The sequence below is a fragment of the Etheostoma spectabile genome, unplaced genomic scaffold (genome assembly GCF_008692095.1).
Source record: "Etheostoma spectabile isolate EspeVRDwgs_2016 unplaced genomic scaffold, UIUC_Espe_1.0 scaffold00569515, whole genome shotgun sequence".
In the NCBI taxonomy this organism is placed as follows: domain Eukaryota; kingdom Metazoa; phylum Chordata; class Actinopteri; order Perciformes; family Percidae; genus Etheostoma; species Etheostoma spectabile.
The window spans coordinates 58,877-78,901 of NW_022605175.1; the positions used below are offsets into that span (position 1 = coordinate 58,877).

Sequence of the window (20,025 nt, forward strand, 5' to 3'; positions counted from 1 at the left end):
CATGGGCCAGTTTCTTAATATAGTCACCATTTTAGAAGTGTTAGGAACTGGGAATTAGCTTGCAAGTTAATTTGACTTTACAACACCATGTTATTATTTAAGTCCCTTTAGTTGTGCTGTAAACTTGCGTGTGTAGAAGTTGTACTCTTCCAGCTTAGCTGCTTGGCATCCAGTGTCTCTTTTTACGACTGTAGTTGTACCTTAAGCACGCTGTCCATTTTAAGTCTTGCCTGGGTGCAGTAGTTGGATGTAAGCGACGTAGACTGGCTAGTATCCGTTGGTAGTTGGACCACGGACGTGATGGCGTCAGCTTCTCACCAGGGATGGCAGGGCTGGTGTACCGGTAAGTTTTCACTGTAGCGGCCCCTCGGATTCATGGACTCGGACGCAGAGAGTTTCAAACGGGTGTCAATTTATTCTTCCTCTTAAGGAGCACCAGGCACCATATAAACACCGTGAAAACTACAGAGAACAGAAGTACAAAAAGTTTCAATGTAGATTCACAAACAATACATATATTAAGTCATCTTCCCATATTAATCACATTCACATATTAAATCATACCTTATTCCGCTCTCCAAGGGCGCTAATCAAGTGTCTGTCCATTAGCTAGTATGCTTTCTAGCCTGACGTCCTCACAGTTGGAGCTCTTAGAAATACCATGTGCAAACATTAAAAGATTAATAAGGTAAATCGCAAGGTAAACCTTCTCTTAAAAGACTCAAATTGACAAATATGTAAACTACAAACATGTTAACAGGTTTTACCTTCGCTCCGACGATGCGTGAGCACCACATGGAAAAGAGTGTGTAACAGGAAGTGTAGCGTCAAACAAAATACAAGAAGAAGAAAACAGCGCTTTCAAAATAAAAGCGGACCAACCCACAAAATGACAATAAAACCACAATGTCTCAACATTAAAAAATATAATGTGTAAGACAATATCAGAGACATTTACAAGCTATAATAAAAAAACATTAGGCCTACATATTAAGGAGTAACACAAACTGTCCTTTATTAGAGAAGGACAAGCAACAAGAAAATGAATCATGAATGTATTGGTCTCTGACCAGTCTGCCATTATTATCATCTGGGAATATCACTACATTATTATCATCTGGGAATATCACTACATTATTATCATCTGGGAATATTGCTACATTAACTTAATCTTCGGAGCGCGTCCTGTGTAAACCTGAAGCTGAGACCACGGACGCTGATCTGCTCATCTCTACTTTTACAGAGAGAGTGGACACTGACGTGATGCGCAGGTCCGCCGGCAGGCAGCAGCCACCGGGCAGCGGCCGCACGCCAGGCAGCTTCGAAATAGTACCCCACCGGGAAAAGTCCCACTTTGCATCAGGGTGCCAGTGCACCCATTTCTAACATCTAAACAGCTGTAGTAGGGTTTAAATCAAACTCACAACAATAGTGAAAAGTAGGCTAATGCATGTTAATAAAAATAAAGCAGAACACATGCAGAAGACAACGGAATAACTGTTAAACATGTTTATTTAGGATCAGAGCCGCAGCTGATTTGACACATGAGACTCCAGGATTAATTTTAGCCTGGCTGTTAGCCTGCTCTGGACCAGGCTAGCCGCAAAAAATAAATCTCCATGGTTACTTGGCTGGGTTTAATTCAATCTGGTTTCGTGCAACCGAGTCCAAGCTAAATTCATCCAGGATAACTTGAATATCCCGGCTTAATCCCTTATCCTGGTTTCGTGCAACAGGCCCCTGCATTCAGGAGAAAGATGCTTTTATTGTTTTAATTTGGAGATATTCTCCTCACCCAAGAGGGAGGGAGCGGTTTATGTAAAGGTAAATGTCAGACAAAAACAAGCAGTGTTAAAAAAAAAAGTACTGAGGTAGTAAATATTAACAGCTAAATGTAGGCTACTTAAAGTATCAAAGTAATATGTGACACGGAGGCCCCTTGGAGAGATACCTGCTGCTGTACAAGTTGCTGATCTTCAGCTCATTAGATGGTCAGTTAGCTCCATCTAGTGGACAGATAGTAGAACTCCATCATCTGATGAAACTCAGTACACAGAGACCTCAAACTGTCTGACAACAACAGGAAGGTGACAAATGTGGAGGAGGATCAGTCATATCCTGATCATCCAGACAGATTTGACATCTGGCCTCAGCTGCTGTGTAGAGATGGTCTGACTGGTCGCTGTTACTGGGAGGTCGAGAGGAGAGGAGAGGTTGATATATCAGTGAGTTACAGAGGAATCAGAAGGAAAGGAGACAGTGAAGACTGTTTGTTTGGATCTAATGATCATTCCTGGAGTCTGGTCTGCTCTGATGAAGATGGTTACTCTGTCTGGCACAATAACAGAAAAACAGTCCTCACTTCCTGTTCTGTCTCTAACAGAGTAACAGTGTATGTGGACGTCCCTGCTGGTTCTCTGTCCTTCTACACAGTCTCCTCTGACTCACTGATCCACCTCCACACCTTCAACACCACATTCACTCAGCCTCTCTATCCTGGGTTTGGGGTCTGGTCTGGTTCCTCAGTGTCTCTGTGTCCTCTGCAGGACTGAGAGTCTCTCCTGTGGACAGAAACACTGACTGAAGATCAGCTGCTGAAATCAAAGTTCAGTCTGTTCACCATCACACACACTCTGCACTGTGAAGCAGATCTGAGACTCAAACACAAAAACATTCATCTGACTTCATCTCTGGTTATCAACATTTGAACTGTTTGACTAAAACACTTCATGATATGTCACATCTAATAAATAATCAACTGGTATTGGTCACTATTATGTCATTTATATTTTAAATCATATTGTAATATATTTAAAATGTGGAAAACAAATGTTTCTATAAACAATCATCATATAGTTTGTTTCTAAATGCTTTTTAAAAAATCCATACGTTTCATCATTTGTTCATTTGATCATATCATGATTTCATTAATCAGTTGTTTCTCTTTACTGAGATTGATACACCCCTCCTCCCAAAAAAAGTCAAAGTGATAACTTCAAGGGGTGGCAGTAGCTCAGTCCGTAGGGAGTTGGGTTGGCTGATTTATTCATCTGACTTGTAGAATAACATCAATGATCGACTTGTTTTAAATGTCGGGGAATGTGGAACAACTTAATGCAAAATGAGTTCAATAAAACAAGGCCACATGCTGATTATTTGATGGATGTATTCTTCCTCGTGTGTGTGTTTCAACTCCTAATTAAAAGGTAAAGTTTCCGTCCACTAAAGGTTGTGTTGTTGTCTCTGACAGACTCAGATTATTATTCTAAGTGTGTGACAACATTATGGGATGGATCCCTACAGAGATAGACCTTAAGTTAAAGAGTAAGATCCTTTTAGTTTAACATGAAACAGCCCCGAAATCACATCCCCAAACCCACCAGACTCCATGTAAATAATCACTACTTTTAGATAATTTTATTGTCATTACACAAGTACAGGTACAAGGCAACGAAATACCGTTTGGAGCATGCCTCTGGGCCGCTGCTAATCCAAGCACCGCCACACACACCCCCTGAAAAGGATTTATGCAGACAGCAACATGGTACAATACAAACATCACAAGGTAATGCAAACACAGTTCATGTGGACACATGAAGGAATTTTTTGAGGTGGCATTGAGAGGGAGCGAGAAACACGAAATCGAGGCAGACAGACGGATACGGGGCGGATTGGGGAGTGTATGGTGTGTGTGTGAGATAATGAGTTATGTGTGCAAATTTTAGCGTGAATAGAGCAGCATATCTCCACTTGACTCCATGTAAATAATCACTATTTTAGCGTGTATAGAGCAGCATATCTCCACCAGTCTCCATGTAAATAATCACCACTTTTAGCGTGTATAGAGCAGCATATCTCCCCCAGACTCCATGTAAATAATCACTACTTTTAGCGTGCATAGATTAGCATTTGGCCACATTTATTTCAGCTTGAATGTGTGATACACCCTTAAGGGATAACATAATAACCAGCGTAGCGTTTAGTACGAATTTCAAATTTTATTGGTGAGCAATATTAACGTAGCGGGGGAACAAAGAAAGCGGAACCAATGTGCGGGTATCGGTACACCACGGTGCCCAGGTGACGGACACTCTTTGGAGACGAGGATGGCGGTTTGTTTTCTCACTCTCTGACGCCGTAATTCTGCTTTCCAGGTTGGTACTCGGTAAAAATGACAACAGACGGTTTCCTTCTGCCGTGTGTATGGTGGACTGAAGCTGTGGGGGGTTAGTTATGGAGTTTATGATGTGGAAAGGCGAGCTAAAGAGCCGCGTTTGTAACCGGAAACGGGTTTCGTAAACAATAGAGCTCGCGGCTAGCTAACAGGTGTGTATCGGGGTGGGATCATAGACAGTTAAAGAAATGGACCAACAGGTCCCGTTGTTCTGGACGGAGACCAGTGAAGTCTATTAGAAGCTCTTTCCCGGTGATGCTGAGCGTTACTGCGCAGACTCCAACTGAGCTTGAAGACGTAGATTTGACGTGAGCAACCTGTCTGAAAGTTGTAAGTCTTCTGGTAGCTGTGCAAGAGAAATCTCAATCATTCCCAATCAGCAGAGACGGAGAGGTAGGTATATGTTAGGAGATAACATAGGCACAGGCTAATTACTGCTAACTAACATGCTAGTTAAAATTAACACAGACACAGGCTAATTACTGCTAACTAACAGGCTAGTTAACATTAACATAGGCACAGGCTAATTACTGCTGACTAACATGCAAGTTAACATAGATACAGGCTAATAACTGCTAACTAACAGGATAGTTAATATTAACATAGACACAGGCTAATTACTGCTAACTAACATGCTAGTTAACATTAACATAGGCACAGGCTAATTAATGCTAACTAACATGCTAGTTAACATTAACATAGACACAGGCTAATTACTGCTAACTAACATGCTAGTTAACATTAACATAGGCACAGGCTAATTACTGCTAACTAACATGCTAGGTAACATAAACATAGGCACAGGCTAATTACTGCTAACTAACAGGCTAGTTAACATTAACATAGACATAGACTAATTACTGCTAACTAACAGGCTAGTTAACATTAACATGGACACAGGCTAATTACTGCTAACTAACATGCTAGTTAACATAGGGTTGTGTGTGTGATTCTGGGTGCTGGTGCTTCCATTCCCTGGTAATGAGTTATTTTGTGTTTTTTTACAGGATTGTTAATGTTAAAATGTTGTTTAACTCTTAAAGGGGAGTTCCTCCTAAGAGTATTAGTAAAGGAATGTATTATAAGTTGAACTATTATCACCAGGTGTATGATGGTTCATGTTTTGACTCTGAAGTCGTTTGAATATTTATTTCCAACCAAAGAGAGTTTATGATCTCCATGATGACATTAGTATAATGGAGGAGTTTTGGAGGTAGAAAGAAGAGAGATATATTATTATTGAAACGGTACAGTAAGGGTGATATTTAATTTGGTAAGGACAAGACTATTTCTGGGAATTTGAGTTTGGAAGATTTTGCCCACTGAAAAATGGGGAGTAAAGAAAATGGTATTAAGGTTCTTAAGTTGAAGTGAAACATGTTTCCACGAGGGGAATGTTGTTGTTGAGGACTGTTTTATGCTTTTGTGTTTGGGAGAATTTGTAATAAACAGAGATTTGGAGACAAGGACTGTGGTTTGTTCTCTCACTCACTGACTCCGTGATTCTGCTTTCCAGGGTTTCTCCTATGAGAGTTAAGTAGTGAACCCCAATCAAGAAAAATCATTCGTAACCCCGGTTATTCGATTGTAAACTGGTAACAAATGCATGAGATACTTGAAGCTCTGGAGTCCTATGGATCGGTAACTCATCAGCTGCATTCAAACAGAACATTGGAATATAGTAAAACTAGGATTCACTCACACCTCCCATTAGTTCTTCTAACCCTTGTATCATTACCCCCCCCCCCCCCTTGGGTCTACCAAAGGCACCCTCAGCAGCCGTCAAGCTGGCGACCGGAGCAGGAAAGAAGGAGGAAAAGGAGGAGGAGCAGCCTGTAGCAGCAGTGAAGAAGGAGGAAGAGGAGGAGGAGCAGCCTGTAGCAACAGTGAAGAAAGAGGAAGAGGAGAAGCAGCCTGCAGCAGTGAAGGAGGAAGAGGAGGAGCAGCCTGCAGCAGCAGCAGAAGGAGGAAGAGGAGGAGCAGCCTGCAGCAGTGAAGGAGGAAGAGGAGGAGCAGCCTGCAGCAGTGAAAGAGGAAGAGCAGGAGGAAGAGGAGTATGTGGTGGAGAAGGTTTTGGACCGCAGAGTGGTGAAGGGAAGAGTAGAGTTTCTGCTGAAATGGAAGGGGTTCTCAGAGTAAGTATGAGTCTAGAATAATAATAATCGTGATTTTGGTCCATACACACACACACACATATTCTACAGCACAACCTTTGGTATTGTACCATAACCTCAAAGTTGAAGGTTTGGTATTTTGTGCAGACACACAAATAACCTTACAAGATGGCAAGAGATAAAAGGAATAATCCAAATTAGCAGCTAGAGTGAGAATGTATGTCACAACCCCGCCGCGAGGAGGGGAGTGTACCTTTTTTTTTTTAATTAATAGAGGTCTACCAGCAGTTAAAATCTTCCCACTGACAAATAGGACACCACAACACAGCTTGGTCTAAATGTAATTCTTTATTCTATTCTAAAAAAGGTTAAGACTAACAAACAACAAGTATAAAAGAGACAGCAAGGAAGGGTTAAAATTCATGTACTATACTAACTATACTAAGAATCATGTCCTTATCGTTTAAATGTTTCAATGTTCGTTTCAGTCCAAGGCAGCAATGATGCAAACGGCAGCCACGTTTCACTCCCGGAAGCCGGGTCCTCCTTCGTCTGGTCGGCGTAGCGTCTTCGTTGCTCCGTAGCTGGCACTGTGAGGGAACAGAGGGATAGAGCTCTCAGAACACAGATCACAAGCAGTACTTCACGCCACACACTCTCCGAGGATAGCCGGCAGACTTTCCTTTACTTATCTGCTTTCTCGCGTTTCAGTCCTTCTCGGAGTGTCTATCGTAGACGCTTCTCCCATCCCTCCACTTGTCTCAGCTACCGCTATCCTCCACGTCTCTTTGGCTTCACTTCTCTTGCTTCGATTCTGCTCTGCTCTCCTGCTTCCCTGATCTTCCGGCAGTTCCTCTCTCCACGCTTCCTCTTCCCCTCGCCCGTGGCTTCTCCGCCGCTTCTGCTGAGCTTCTCCCCTTTTCACCGCCTTGTTCTGACACACCTGCCCTCATCAAGCCCAGGTGTGTCCACTTGTGTAATTCTGAGCTTGTTAAGTCTGAGCGACAACAACAAACAGGGGGGAGGGTCTCCAGTCTCCATAAAGAAAACCCACCTAAAACAAGGAAATAAAGCCACCACAAAACCAAACATGCAATACAACAAACTTAAACGGAAAACACAGCAAACACATGCAATAAACCCAAACCAAAATCACAGCAAACCCATGCAAACATATTAACAGTGTAATCCACCTTTGACATGTATTTACTAAAAAACAATGTGTGAGATGTTCTTCTGTCTGCACTCACCTTTCCAGTGAGGAGAACACATGGGAGCCACAAGACAACCTGGACCTGGACCTGATCACCAAGTACATGCAAAAACACAAGGAGACGGAGGAGAAGAAGAAGAAGATGAAGAAGAAGAAGAAGGAGGGCAATAGGAAAGGTGTCAGGGAGGCCTTGGGAGACTCAGAGGAGCGAGGGAGCAAGAAGAAGAAGGAGGAGGTGAGTGAAGGAAAGAGGGTACTCCAGACTGAAGAGACCAGGAATCTAATCTCAATATTAATGAATGCACACAGACGCTTTCACAAAGAGAGAGAGACACACACACACACACACACACACACACACACACACAGATTGTCTTGATAATATTGCTGTTGCTGTTTTTCTTATTGCGTAGCTGATAGATTTGCAGATTGTTTAATATGACTTGTGCAGCCTCCATATTCAGGTTGTTGATGTTCAGGTTGTTTCCTAGCAACGTGTAATCACCAGTAAACAGACCAGCCTGTGGAGCCACGTGCTTCACTGTTAAAGGTGTATTACACTGTTTGCTCCGGTTTGGATATGTGTGTTGTAATAGATGAGGCTTATCTTCAAATTGTTTCTTGTTATATGCTGGTGGCTATAACATTTAGTTTGGTAAATAATGTTCATAGTGCATCATTATCATTTTATATTTCAGAACCACTTCACATGTAACGTCAAATACAACTTCATAGTTAACTTCATGTTGCAGTTGTAAATAAACCAGTGGGCCGGAGTTTCAGCAGCCAGTTTTCAATAGTTCTTACAAGCCTATATTTTTGCAATATAATAAACAGTACCTTGGTCAGGGAAGCCGTCCGACTGAAGAAGGAGTCCTCCGGGATATGTTATCCCGGAGCGGAGGCAGTTGCAAGGGACCGACGGGCCCAAAGGGCTGCATTCTCTGCCGTGACAGAGGAAAAGCAGCGGGTGTGGGAGAAGTTCGGAGAAGACACGGAGAAGGACTTTCGGTCGGCACCAAGGTGCTTCTGGAAAACCGTTTGCCACCTCAGGAGGGGGAAGCAGGGAATCATCCAAGCTGTTTACAGGAAGGATGGGACGTTGTTGACCTCAACTGGGGAGGTAATAGAGCGGTGAAAGGAGCACTTTGAGGAACTCCTAAATCCAGCTGACACGTCCTCTGTGGTAGAGGATGAGCTGGAGGATGATGGGGGATTGTCGTCAATTTCCCTGGTGGAAGTCGCTGAGGTAGTCAAACAACTCCACAGCGGCAAAGCCCCAGGGATTGATGAGATCCGTCCAGAAATGCTGAAAGCTCTGGGTGTGGAGGGGCTGTCTTGACACGCCTCTTCAACATTGCGTGGAAGTCTGGGACGGTGCTTAAGGAGTGGCAGACCGGGGTGGTGGTTCCCCTCTTCAAAAAGGGGGACCAGAAGGTGTGTGCCAATTATAGGGGTATCACACTTCTCAGCCTCCCTGGTAAAGTCTACTCCAAGGTGCTGGAAAGGAGGGTTCGGCCGATAGTCGAACCTCGGATTGAAGAGGAACAATGCGGATTCCGTCCTGGTCGTGGAACAATGGATCAGATCTTCACTCTCGCAAGGATCTTGGAGGGGGCCTGGGAGTATGCCCAACCAGTCTACATGTGTTTTGTGGATCTGGAGAAGGCGTATGACTGGGTCCCCCGAGAGAAATTGTGGGAGGTGCTGCGGGAATATGGGGTGAGGGGGTCCCTTCTCAGGGCCATCCAATCTCTGTATGACCAAAGCGAGAGCTGTGTCCGGGTTCTCGGCAGTAAGTCGGACTCGTTCCAGGTGAGGGTTGGCCTCCGCCAGGGCTGCGCTTTGTCACCAATCCTGTTTGTTGTATTCATGGCCAGGATATCGAGGCGTAGTCGGGGCGGGGAGGGGTTGCAGTTCGGTGGGCTTAGCATTGCTGCTTTTTGCAGATGATGTGGTCCTGATGGCATCATCGGTCTGTGACCTTCAGCACTCACTGGATCGGTTCGCAGCCGAGTTTGAAGTGGCTGGGATGAGGATCAGCACCTCTAAATATGTGGCCATGGTTTTCAGCAGGAAACTGATGGAGTGCTTTCTTCGGGTAGGGAACGAGTCCTTACCCCAAGTGAAGGAGTTTAAGTACCTTGGGGTCTTGTTCGCGAGTGAGGGGACTATGGAGCGTGAGATTGGTCGGAGAATCGGAGCAGCCGGTGCGATATTACATTCCGTTTAACGCACCGTTGTGACGAAAAGAGAGCTGAGCCAAAAGGCAAAGCTCTCGATCTACCGAGCAATTTTTATTCCTACCCTCACCTAAGGTCATGAAGGCTGGGTCATGACCGAAAGCACGAGATCAAGGGTACAAGCGGCCGAAATGGGTTTTTATCAGGAGGGTGGCTGGCGTCTCCCTTAGAGATAGGATGAGAAGCTCAGTCATCCGAGAAGAGCTCGGAGTAGAGCCGCTGCTCCTTCGCGTTGAAAGGAGCCAGTTGAGGTGGTTCGGGCATCTGGTAAGGATGCCTCCTGGGCGCCTCCCTAGGGAGGTGGTCCAGGCACGTCCAGCTGGGAGGAGGCCTCGGGGAAGACCCAGGACTAGGTGGAGAGATTATATCTCCAACCTGGCCTGGGAACGCCTCGGGATCCCCCAGTCGGAGCTGGTTGATGTGGCTCGGGAAAGGGAAGTTTGGGGTCCCCTACTGGAGCTGCTCCCCTGCGACCCGATACCGGATAAGCGGATGAAGATGGATGGATGAATAAACAGTGCTTTCTGAACATATTGAACGCACTTTTGAAAATACTGCGATACTACCAAAAACCGTGATAATTGTGGTCACTATGAGTGAGGTTACATTTTCATACAAAATCTTTTGCTATGTTTTCACCTCACCTACACACTCCTGAGGTCAGAAGCACAGTTTCCCATACGTTCTAGTTAGGTGCATCGGCCAGATAAATTGAGACCCTCCCAGGTGAAAAAATGTGAATTAAATTTTCTTTTCAAATATGTTTTTTTTTTTTTTTTGCAGTGGACACTAACCAGGTGCCTCAATTTCATTTTTTTTACCTGGGAACTGGGCAGATCGAGGGGAATCTGATTGTAAGACCTCAGAGCTTGAAAATAAGCAATACAATTTTAAAATGAATCCTAAAACACACAGGAAGCCAGTGGAGCGGGGCCAAAAGAGGTGTAATGTGGTCACGCTTCTTGGTCCCTGTTAAAAGTCGATTCAATCACACAAAGAATTACCATAGTCTAATCCAGACGTAATAATGACTCTTTCTAAGTGATTGTGCAACAGGTAAGGCTTGACCTTAGCCCAAAGTCTCAGCTGGAAGAAAGTGGGTTTAACAACAGATTTTCAAATTTAAAATCACACACCCAGATTCTTGGTAAAAGGATGAATATGGAAACCTAAAGAACATCTACACAGGCACTAAAATGTTCAGCACAACCAAACAAAACAATGTCGGTCTTATTGTCGTTGAGACAGAGAAAACTTTGATCCAACCATATTTTCAGATCCCTCAGGCAGTTTAGCAAAGGCTGAAGTGTGTCCTCATCACTGATTTTTACAGGCAAATAGATTTGTACATCGTCTGCAAAACAATGGAAAGAAATGTTATGTTTTTTTAAAAATGGACCCTATATTATCGTTAGTAGCATGCTGCTGGTGGTCTTGCAATGAGATTAAGTGTCCTAATAAAACTGTAGAAATAACAGGGCAACGCTGCTGTGAATGCTCCCTGAACATCATTTATCAGTGTCTGGTTGTTAACCCTCTCCACAGCAGTATCATCTGCTCTTTGTCTTCATAACGGAGCTAGTTAACGTAATTGTAATGTAAATAGTTATTTCTTTTTAAATGATCTGATGATGTTGTGGAGCCGTTGTTTTTACCTTGGTTTGACTAGTTTATAACTGTACCCATTATTACTAAACCTAGCCACCATGCCCCCCCCCCCCCCCCCTCCACACACACACACCCACCCACCAGTAACATTTCTAACTCAAGGTTAAACTGAAGAGAGTGTTAAAAGGATTTAGTTTTTAAATTGCCAATCATTTAAATTGGGAAACTTTCCTGAAAAAATGTAGAATATTTCTGAACTTATAAAAGTAATGATCACTAAATTTGCTTCCATAATAACATGTCTGCAACCAGCACATATGTTCCTTCATTTTGTCATAAATTATTGTATGAAGAGTGAAAGTAAGTCCAGGGTTTAAGAAGGTTGTTAGTTAACTCTCTCTCTCTCTCTCTCTCTCTCTCTCTCTCTCTCTCTCTGTGTTTGTTTGTTGCTATAGAAACAGAGAAGAGTAAAGGGAACAAAATGTCACCACTGTCAGCACTGTGACAAATCCTTCACAAGATCTGGAACTTTAAAGATTCATCAGAGAGTTCACACTGGAGAGAATCTACACAGCTGTGATCTATGTGGGGCAGCTTTCACACTGAAGAGTACCCTAATGTTACATCAACACAGTCACACTGGAGAGAAGCCGTACAGCTGTGATCTATGTGGTAAAACCTTTTCTAGGAGGGGTAGCCTAGTAATGCACCAACGTGTTCACACCGGAAAGAAAACGTACCGTTGTGAACTATGTGGGAAAACATTTTCTTGGAGTGATGGCCTAGTAATCCACCAACGTGTTCACACCGGTGAGAAACCATACCGTTGTGAACAATGTGGGAAAACCTTTACTAATAATGGTGGCTTGAAATCTCACCAGCGCAGACACACCGGAGAGAAGCCGTATTGCTGTGATCTATGTGGAAAAATGTTTTCAGTGAGTAGTAGCCTTAAATCTCACCAGCGCATTCACACTGGAGAGAAGCCGTACTGGTGTGAACAATGTGGGAAAACGTTTTCTCGGAGTGATAGCCTTAAAAGACACCAGCTCATCCACACTGCCTCGTTGTGATCATGTTTCAGAGCCAAGCTGTTTCCTCCTCCTCCTGCCCTGATAGCTTGTTGTTTTCTGATCTTCTCTCCACATTGAAGGCTGACCTGCAGTAACTTTATCTTCTGAACAGCATGTATTACATTATGTGTCATGTAGTTGACGCTTTTATCCGAAGTGACTTCAATTAAGTGCTTTCAACTCCGAATGAGCAAACTTCAGAAAACAAGTAGTGAGTGTAAAAGAAAGAGTTGGGCTGTGAACATTAGCTGTAGAAACTAGTTGCTAGTCTGCGCTGTGAACAGTAGGTGTGTAGAAGTTAGCTGCTAGTCTGGGCTGTGGACATTAGGTTTGTAGAAGCTAGCTGCCCCGTTTTACAGCTTTTTAATGTAGCTAAGTAACTTTTCTTAAAGTACATTTTAAATGAAGTGCTTATTACATTACCAATTTATCATATAGGTGTTTTTACTTGTACTTATATAATATTTTATCAAAGTATTAGCAACTTGTACAGCAGCAGGTATCTCTCCAAGTGGCCGTCCGTTGTCCATCCCCCCCCCCCCTTTCCCTAGGACAACGTATGTAGGAGACTGGCTAAATTTATTCACATACATCTGCTCATACGGGCTACTTAGGTGTGTAGAAGCTAGCTGCTAGTCTGGGCTGAGAACATTAGCTGTAGAAGCTAGCTTCTAGTCTGGGTGATTAGCAATATAACTGCTTATTTTTGTGAAGAAAAGAAGGATGACCCTCAGAACTAACAGTGTTTGGTACTTTCACTTTCAAACAACAGTTTGAAGACCTTTTATGGGACGGTCTGAACTAAAGTTGCACATTAAACCTTTCTAAGAGTCTGTTGTTAATGATAATAATGTATCCAGCATTATTCAATGTGTATGCATTTGTATAGATTTTTCTTTAGTTAAAAACAAAATAGTTGAAATTTATGACCCCTTGTCCTATTTTCATTACATGGTAGAGATCCCCCCCGCCCCGTTTTAGTTTTTTTTAATGCAACTTAGTAAGTTTTACTTAAAGTACATTTAAATGAACAGCTTATTACTTGAGTAATTTTTCGTGTAGGTATTTTTACTTGTACTTAAATAATATTTCATCAAAGAATTGGTACTTTTACTTGAGTATAATATTTTAGTAATTTTTCTTTTGTCTTTTGCCCAGAAACGTAGTTTGTCATTCGGCAGAACCTGAAGAACTCTTTAAGGTCGGGCTGTTAAAAATAAGAGGAGTGAGTCCGAGTCTGATCTGGCACTGAGCTGCAGGGCAGGTGGACCCTGAGTTCCTGCTGCCAGGGTTGGTCTCTGCTTTTATTTTTTCATGTTTGGATTATTGTAATGTACTGTACACTTGTTTAAACAAATCATCTATGGACAAATTGCAAGTTGTACAGAATGCAGCAGCAAGACTTTAGAATGAGACCAGCAGGAGATCACACATCACTCCGGTGCTTAAGGCTCTTTATGGGCTTCCAGTAAGTTTTGTGCATTTAAAAAATGTAATCACTACTTATAGAACCTTGCATGGTCAAGCTCCCGCTTACAACCAGGATCTATTACACCCACACACTCCTGGTCGCTCTCTGAGGTCTTCAGACCTTCTAACTGTCCCCAGAACACGTTTTAAAACCAGAGGTGATTGAGCCTTTTCTGTGGTGGCTCCAAGGCTCTGGACCTCTCTCCTTTAGCTTTGAGAGCGTTGGATTCTGTAGAAACTTTTAAAAAAACACCTCAAGACACATCTTTTTAGACAAGCTTTTAACTTGCCATATGACTTACAGTATGTGGCAGTGCCTAAGTGGTGGCAGAACAGGGTGGTGGTTCCCTTCTTCAGAAAGGGGGACCAGAGGGTGTTTGCCCACCACACTGCTCAGCCTCCCTGGTAAAGTCTACTTCATGGTACAGGAAAGGAGGATTTAAGAGGAACAATCTCAGCCAGGGAGCTGCTTATGATTTTAGTTTCTTCACCAAGTGATGTCATAACAAATGACAGTCATCACATGGGTTGCCTTCTAGCTTTGTACATTTGCAAATGGCAGTGGTGGGATTTGAACCCACGCCTCCAGAGAGACTGGAGCCTTGATCCAGCAACTTAGACCACTCGGCCACACTACCTGCAGATATCAAACCCCCACATTGTGACAAATACAGCAACCGTGATTAATTATTACTTGTTAATGTTATTGAAAAAAAACCTTTGCAAGGAAATATGCCAATACTTTATTAAAAATTGTTATCACACTTTGTCATTTTTCTCTGGCATTGATGATTATTAGAATATTCTAACCAGCATTAAGTGAGTAGGTTTAGGTCTGTGTGAATATGGGCTGAGCATTTACCTGGGCTGAATTTATGAACATCTTCTTTTGCATATTCACTGTAAAGAGCCATTACTCCTCCAACTGCCAACTATTGTTCCAGAGACAATAGGATATACAGTTTTAGATTGTGTTGGAATTTAAAATGTTATATGTGCTTAAACATTGTATGTTATTTGCATTATACATTCAAGTCAAAAGGTAAAAGCATTGTTTCAGCATAAATGAAGACATGTTGGTCATGCATTGAGTTTGTTGTTATAAGTGTATAGTTTGTTGTTTGTTACATTAAGATGTTTTGCAATACTTCTATTTTATAATATAAGATGTTCTGTTACATTTTGTTATAATCCAGCTCTACAAATGTGTCAGAAGCAGAATTGATTGTTAGGGATGCTTCCTGAGTCTGGTTTCAGTCTCTTTTACCCCCAATGATCTTTTCCTGGAATGAGGGTCATAAACCCTCAGTCACATTCCAATTGAAAGATAACGAATAGGCACACACACACACAGACACAGACACAGACACACACACACACACACACACACACACACACACACACACACACACATCACTGTGGCCAAGAGACCCCACCCTTTGTGGATAAGACCAGGGGGTCCAGGAGCAGAGAGTCAGACAAATTTGGGGGAGAGCCGTGTTAGGTTGACTCTGTATTTGTCTCTAGGATATCCTATGTAATAAAAAGGATTCACACATCCACATCTGAGATTTTGACTACTAATTGAATGAACCCTGAGATGGAGCAGGATTTAGCTCCAACAATATGTAACATTTCAATTGTTGTTATACTGGTCCCCGTTAGAGCGCGCTCCCTAAAAATCAAAAAGTTTGTTGCCAAGCAACCACAACCTCGTCAGGTCTCGACCGGCAAACCTCATTTGCCATTGGCCCAAAAACAGAAACCTGGACCACGAGAACTGTGTCTTCAAGGCAAGATGGAAACAGATCATCTTCAGGAGTAGTATTAACATACACTTTTAGGTGGGGGCCAAAAATTAGCATATTCCCCCCTAAAGAGGAGGGGGTCAAAATTGCCCATTACAAGTACACCTTTAGGTGGGGGCCAAATCCCCCTAAAGAGGTGGGGGTCAAAATTGCCCATTACAAGTATACCTTTAGGAGGGGGCCGAAATTTGCATATTCGCCCTAAAAAGGGGTGGATACACACAATTTCGTGACGAGTGATGACGTTGGGTGTAGGATGGGCCTTGGGGATCCAATGGGTGTAAGATACTCCCCTGACACGTCATTAAGGGCAGGGGCTTAGCCTTTAAGTACAGACGGCTAGTCCAGACACACCACCTCATTCCTTCAGTCGCCACCCTGCGTAAGGTACGTTGAACGCCAGATTTGAGCTGCCTAGACATGGATACTCTTGGATTTGATGCCTGCGAGAGCTTAACCATTGGAGAAGGTATTGATTGTCCTTCCAATACATTTGAAAATCGTGGGCCTTCCTGTACATTTGAAATGCGGGGGCCTGATTGTGTTATGCTCCGCTGAAGAAGAAGAGAACTCGGTCTGAGCCTTTAACTAAAAGCCTAGCTGAATGTGGTACGGCTAATTTTGATGTTAGAGGAGCGAATGGATACTTATACACTATTGGCTATAGCAACGGATGTGTTACTGTAGCAGTGTGTGCTAATGCAGACCCAGAGTTGAAGTCTGAGGCTAAGACAGAGTACAAGTTAAGTTTAAAAGATTGGCGTCTTTTTAGATCTGTAGCTTGTCAGGATCTCAATAGTCCAGGTTTTCCTGAGGCTGTTTATGTATCACAGTGGGATAGCTACAAAGAAGGGAAAATCTTTCGTGTGGAAGCAGATAGATTCAATCGATCTCCTGAGGAATTTATTTTTCTCAGAGTTTGTGAGGAAAAAGAGAAATTTGTTGCTGTCAGAGGACGTACGGAGTGGAACTTAAAACCATATCCTGTCTCTAGCCATGAATGTGAAGAATGGTTTAAAAACGTCTTCTGCATCCAGTGGTGTGATTGGGAACTTTTGAAGAAACACTTTGATGCCATTGACTATGTCATCAGACGAGATAGCATAAGGACGTCATATGAGAAGATTAAGAAAAGACTTATATTTGACGACTGTGGACATCAGTCCCACCCCCTACCCCGCCCACTCTATAGGCCTAAAATCGTCACCCACAGAGACTAGGATGACGGTGGGTTTGATTATATGCGAATAATTGTCAAAAATAGTTTTTTTCTTTAATATGTGTGTAATGAGCGACGATTGTTTATTCTTCCAGAAGGAGTGGAGTGGTACTATCCTATCCCTAGTACACCTCCTGGCCTGCAGAATTATTTCACCCCTCTGACGGTCACCGGATCTTCACCATCATCATCATCATCATCTACAACACCTGACCATCTTCTGCCACCCCCATCACCCCCATCACCTCCTCTATCCCCATCTCTTTTGGCTCCAGCGTCCCCTCCACCTTCCAGGGGCATATGTCCAGGCCTATCGCCCATAGCCTCTGACGGCACACAGCTGGGGGGAGGCATCGTGTGGTCCGATATCGAGTGTGATTGTGGGTATGTACATACCGAAGGAGTGGTTTCAACTCTGCTCATAGACGGCGTTAAGACGGCATCTCTGTACCTGTTGGAGATAGTGTTGCAGCAATACTGGGAGGAGGTGTGTTACGGTTGCCAGATCAACCACCCAAGTCAGAAACAGCATGAGTGCTTGACCAGTATCCCTGATTGGTTCTACGGAAAGCACTTTGACCTGCTGATGAAAAGACTATTGAACAGTAATTTTGTGGCTCTTGTGAGTCACTTTCTGACCTTGAAGAGTATCAGCGCTGACGACATCAAGATCCGGACAGTTGCTGAAACGGTATTGTATGAGTTAAAATCAGCTGAAGATGTTACAGTCAAAATCCGTGAAGTGTACGATGCCGCAGTTGGTGATGACGTCGTCAAAGTAGCTCAGATACGTAAAATTGGAGATTGCTGGAGGGATTTATACAAGAGAAAAGCATACTGAGATTCCTGGAGAAAAGTTTATACGTGTGAAAAACATAATACTGTAATTATGGGTAATTGTTTGTGTTTGATGTATAACAATATCAAGGAACGATATGTAATAATGAAATTGTCAAATCTTTTGGACCAGGCCATAGCTAACAAGGTGAATGATGGTACTATGTACCAATGTAACAGTGAGGCTGACCCAGCTGCTGTGGGTAGGCTTGAAAAAATGATGGAAATTGTGAGAGGGCAAATTTGTACAAGTCCATGGCCTGAGGTGGTTCAAATGATGCTCTCATTGTTGACGACAAGACAGTGTGTTGTGGAAACATTTTGTCCGGTCATAGCTAACCTTACACATGACTTTGAACAGATAAAAGTGCATCACCTTTTGGCTCTATATACCATTATTGTGGATACAGTAAGTCTGTATGTAAGAGAAAAACAATGTGATAATATGCTGCATGATTTGCGAGAGATACATGCATTCATAATCAGTAAAACGGATCTGAATGAGCTATCAAAAACGTTGTCTGTAATAGAATGTGTTTCCATGACGTCATAACCTGTTGTATTGAAAATAAAAATGTATGACACAAAGCTAATGTTGTCAGTTGTCTCTAAAACGAATCATGGATGACGTTATGGAAAAGATATACTACGATCCTTCACACCCTGGAGGGTTAGGAGGGGTGGATAAGCTTCGTGAAGCGGTCAGAGATTGTACCGGCGTGACTCCAACAATGCCGGCGGTTCAAAAGTTCTTACAGCGTCAGGATACATATACCCTGCACAAGCCTGTATTTCGAAATTTTCCAAGAAGTAGAGTAATTGTTAACGGCATCGACAAACAATACCAGATTGACCTTGTAGATATGAAGGAATATTCAGCGGAAAATGATAATGTACGTTATCTGATGACCTGTATTGACGTGTTTTCTAAATTCGCATGGGTGAAATGTCTTAAAAACAAAACTGGAGCGGTTGTCACATCTGCGTTTAAAGAAATACTAGATGATGGTCGGATACCTCAGAAAGTTCAAACAGACGAGGGAAAGGAGTTTTATAATACTGCTTTTCATAATTTGCTGGAGCACTATAAAATTCGCCATTTCTCGACATCCAATGAGACAAAAGCTAGTGTGATCGAGAGATTCAATCGGACGTTTAAAACACGTATGTGGAGATTTTTAACATCCGTTAACTCACGAAGGTATATTGATGTAATTCCCGACCTTATTACTGCTTACAACTCATCATATCATCGATCAATAAAAATGGCACCGGCTGCGGTGAATAAAGACAATGAGAAAACTGTATTTATCAATCTGTACAAACTGAAATCACCTGCGCCGGTACCCTTTAAATTTCAAGTGGGAAATACGGTACGGATCTCAAAACATCGAGGATTATTTAGAAAAGGATATCAACAAACATATACAGATGAGTTTTTTACAATAGATAGACTTATAAGTCGCACCCCTCCAGTCTATAAACTAAAAGATATTAGTGGTGATGTGCTGACAGGCACCTTTTACGAGGCAGAGTTACAACCGGTGATTATTGATGAGAATAAAAATTTAAGATAGAGGAAGTTGTGGCAAGAAAGGGGGTGGGGCGTAAACGCATGGCGTATGTAAAATGGGTGGGTTGGCCGGAGAAATTCAATTCATGGATTGCTGAAAAAGACATTATGGACATCAAATAAATAGGACGTATGATGTATAGACTAACCATTTAGACTCTGACTGCGAAAGACATCGGTGAAAATGAATAAGAATGGATTTTTTATCACGCTACCCAGTAATTCCTCATCATCAGTATACCCCAGCAATAAGATATCCCAATTCAGAACAAAGCTTGCTAAACCAATCATTTTGCAGCAGCCCTATGAAGTCGGCCTTATTGAAATTCAATACCCCAGAGTTTGGAACAGTTTTTCAGAAGAGGACTCCGAGGTGGAAGTTTTTGACCTAGCAACAGGGGCACTGCACCATGTTAAACTATCGGTGGGTTGGTATGATACCGTGCAGGACGTTATTAAAGAGTATAACGCTAAATGTATGGCTAACCTAAACATAGACGTCACCCTAAGTTATAACGCCATTACAAATAAAGTATTCTTCTCTGGAGGGGCCGGATATCACGTGTTGTTTAAAGGCCGATTAGCAGAAATACTGGGTTTTAAGCCTGCCAAGTACTTTCTAATACAGGCCGAGCATTTAAAGAAAAAGCTTAGTATAGCCCCACACCCAGCGGATATACACGCAGGTCGTTA

The 20,025-nt window shown here is 42.7% G+C and overlaps 1 protein-coding gene across 1 annotated transcript; it reads left to right on the plus strand.

Annotated features, from left to right (window-relative positions):
* The first annotated feature begins 6,290 nt into the window (after positions 1–6,290).
* On the plus strand, positions 6,291–14,809 carry LOC116685094 (zinc finger protein 239). The gene is made up of 2 exons (XM_032510344.1): positions 6,291–7,736; positions 11,808–14,809. The coding sequence occupies exons 1-2, from the start codon at positions 7,605–7,607 to the stop codon at positions 12,423–12,425; spliced, it is 750 nt and encodes a 249-aa protein (XP_032366235.1). The 5' UTR covers positions 6,291–7,604; the 3' UTR covers positions 12,426–14,809.
* The last annotated feature ends 5,216 nt before the right edge of the window (positions 14,810–20,025 follow it).

What these genes read in the sequence shown, in the direction of transcription:
- LOC116685094 (XM_032510344.1), top strand. Translation starts at nt 7,605, where the DNA reads ATGCAAAAACACAAGGAGACGGAGGAGAAGAAGAAGAAGATGAAGAAG. An exon ending in GCAAGAAGAAGAAGGAGGAG is followed by an intron (nt 7,737 to 11,807) that starts GTGAGTGAAGGA and finishes TTGTTGCTATAG; the next exon opens with AAACAGAGAAGAGTAAAGGG.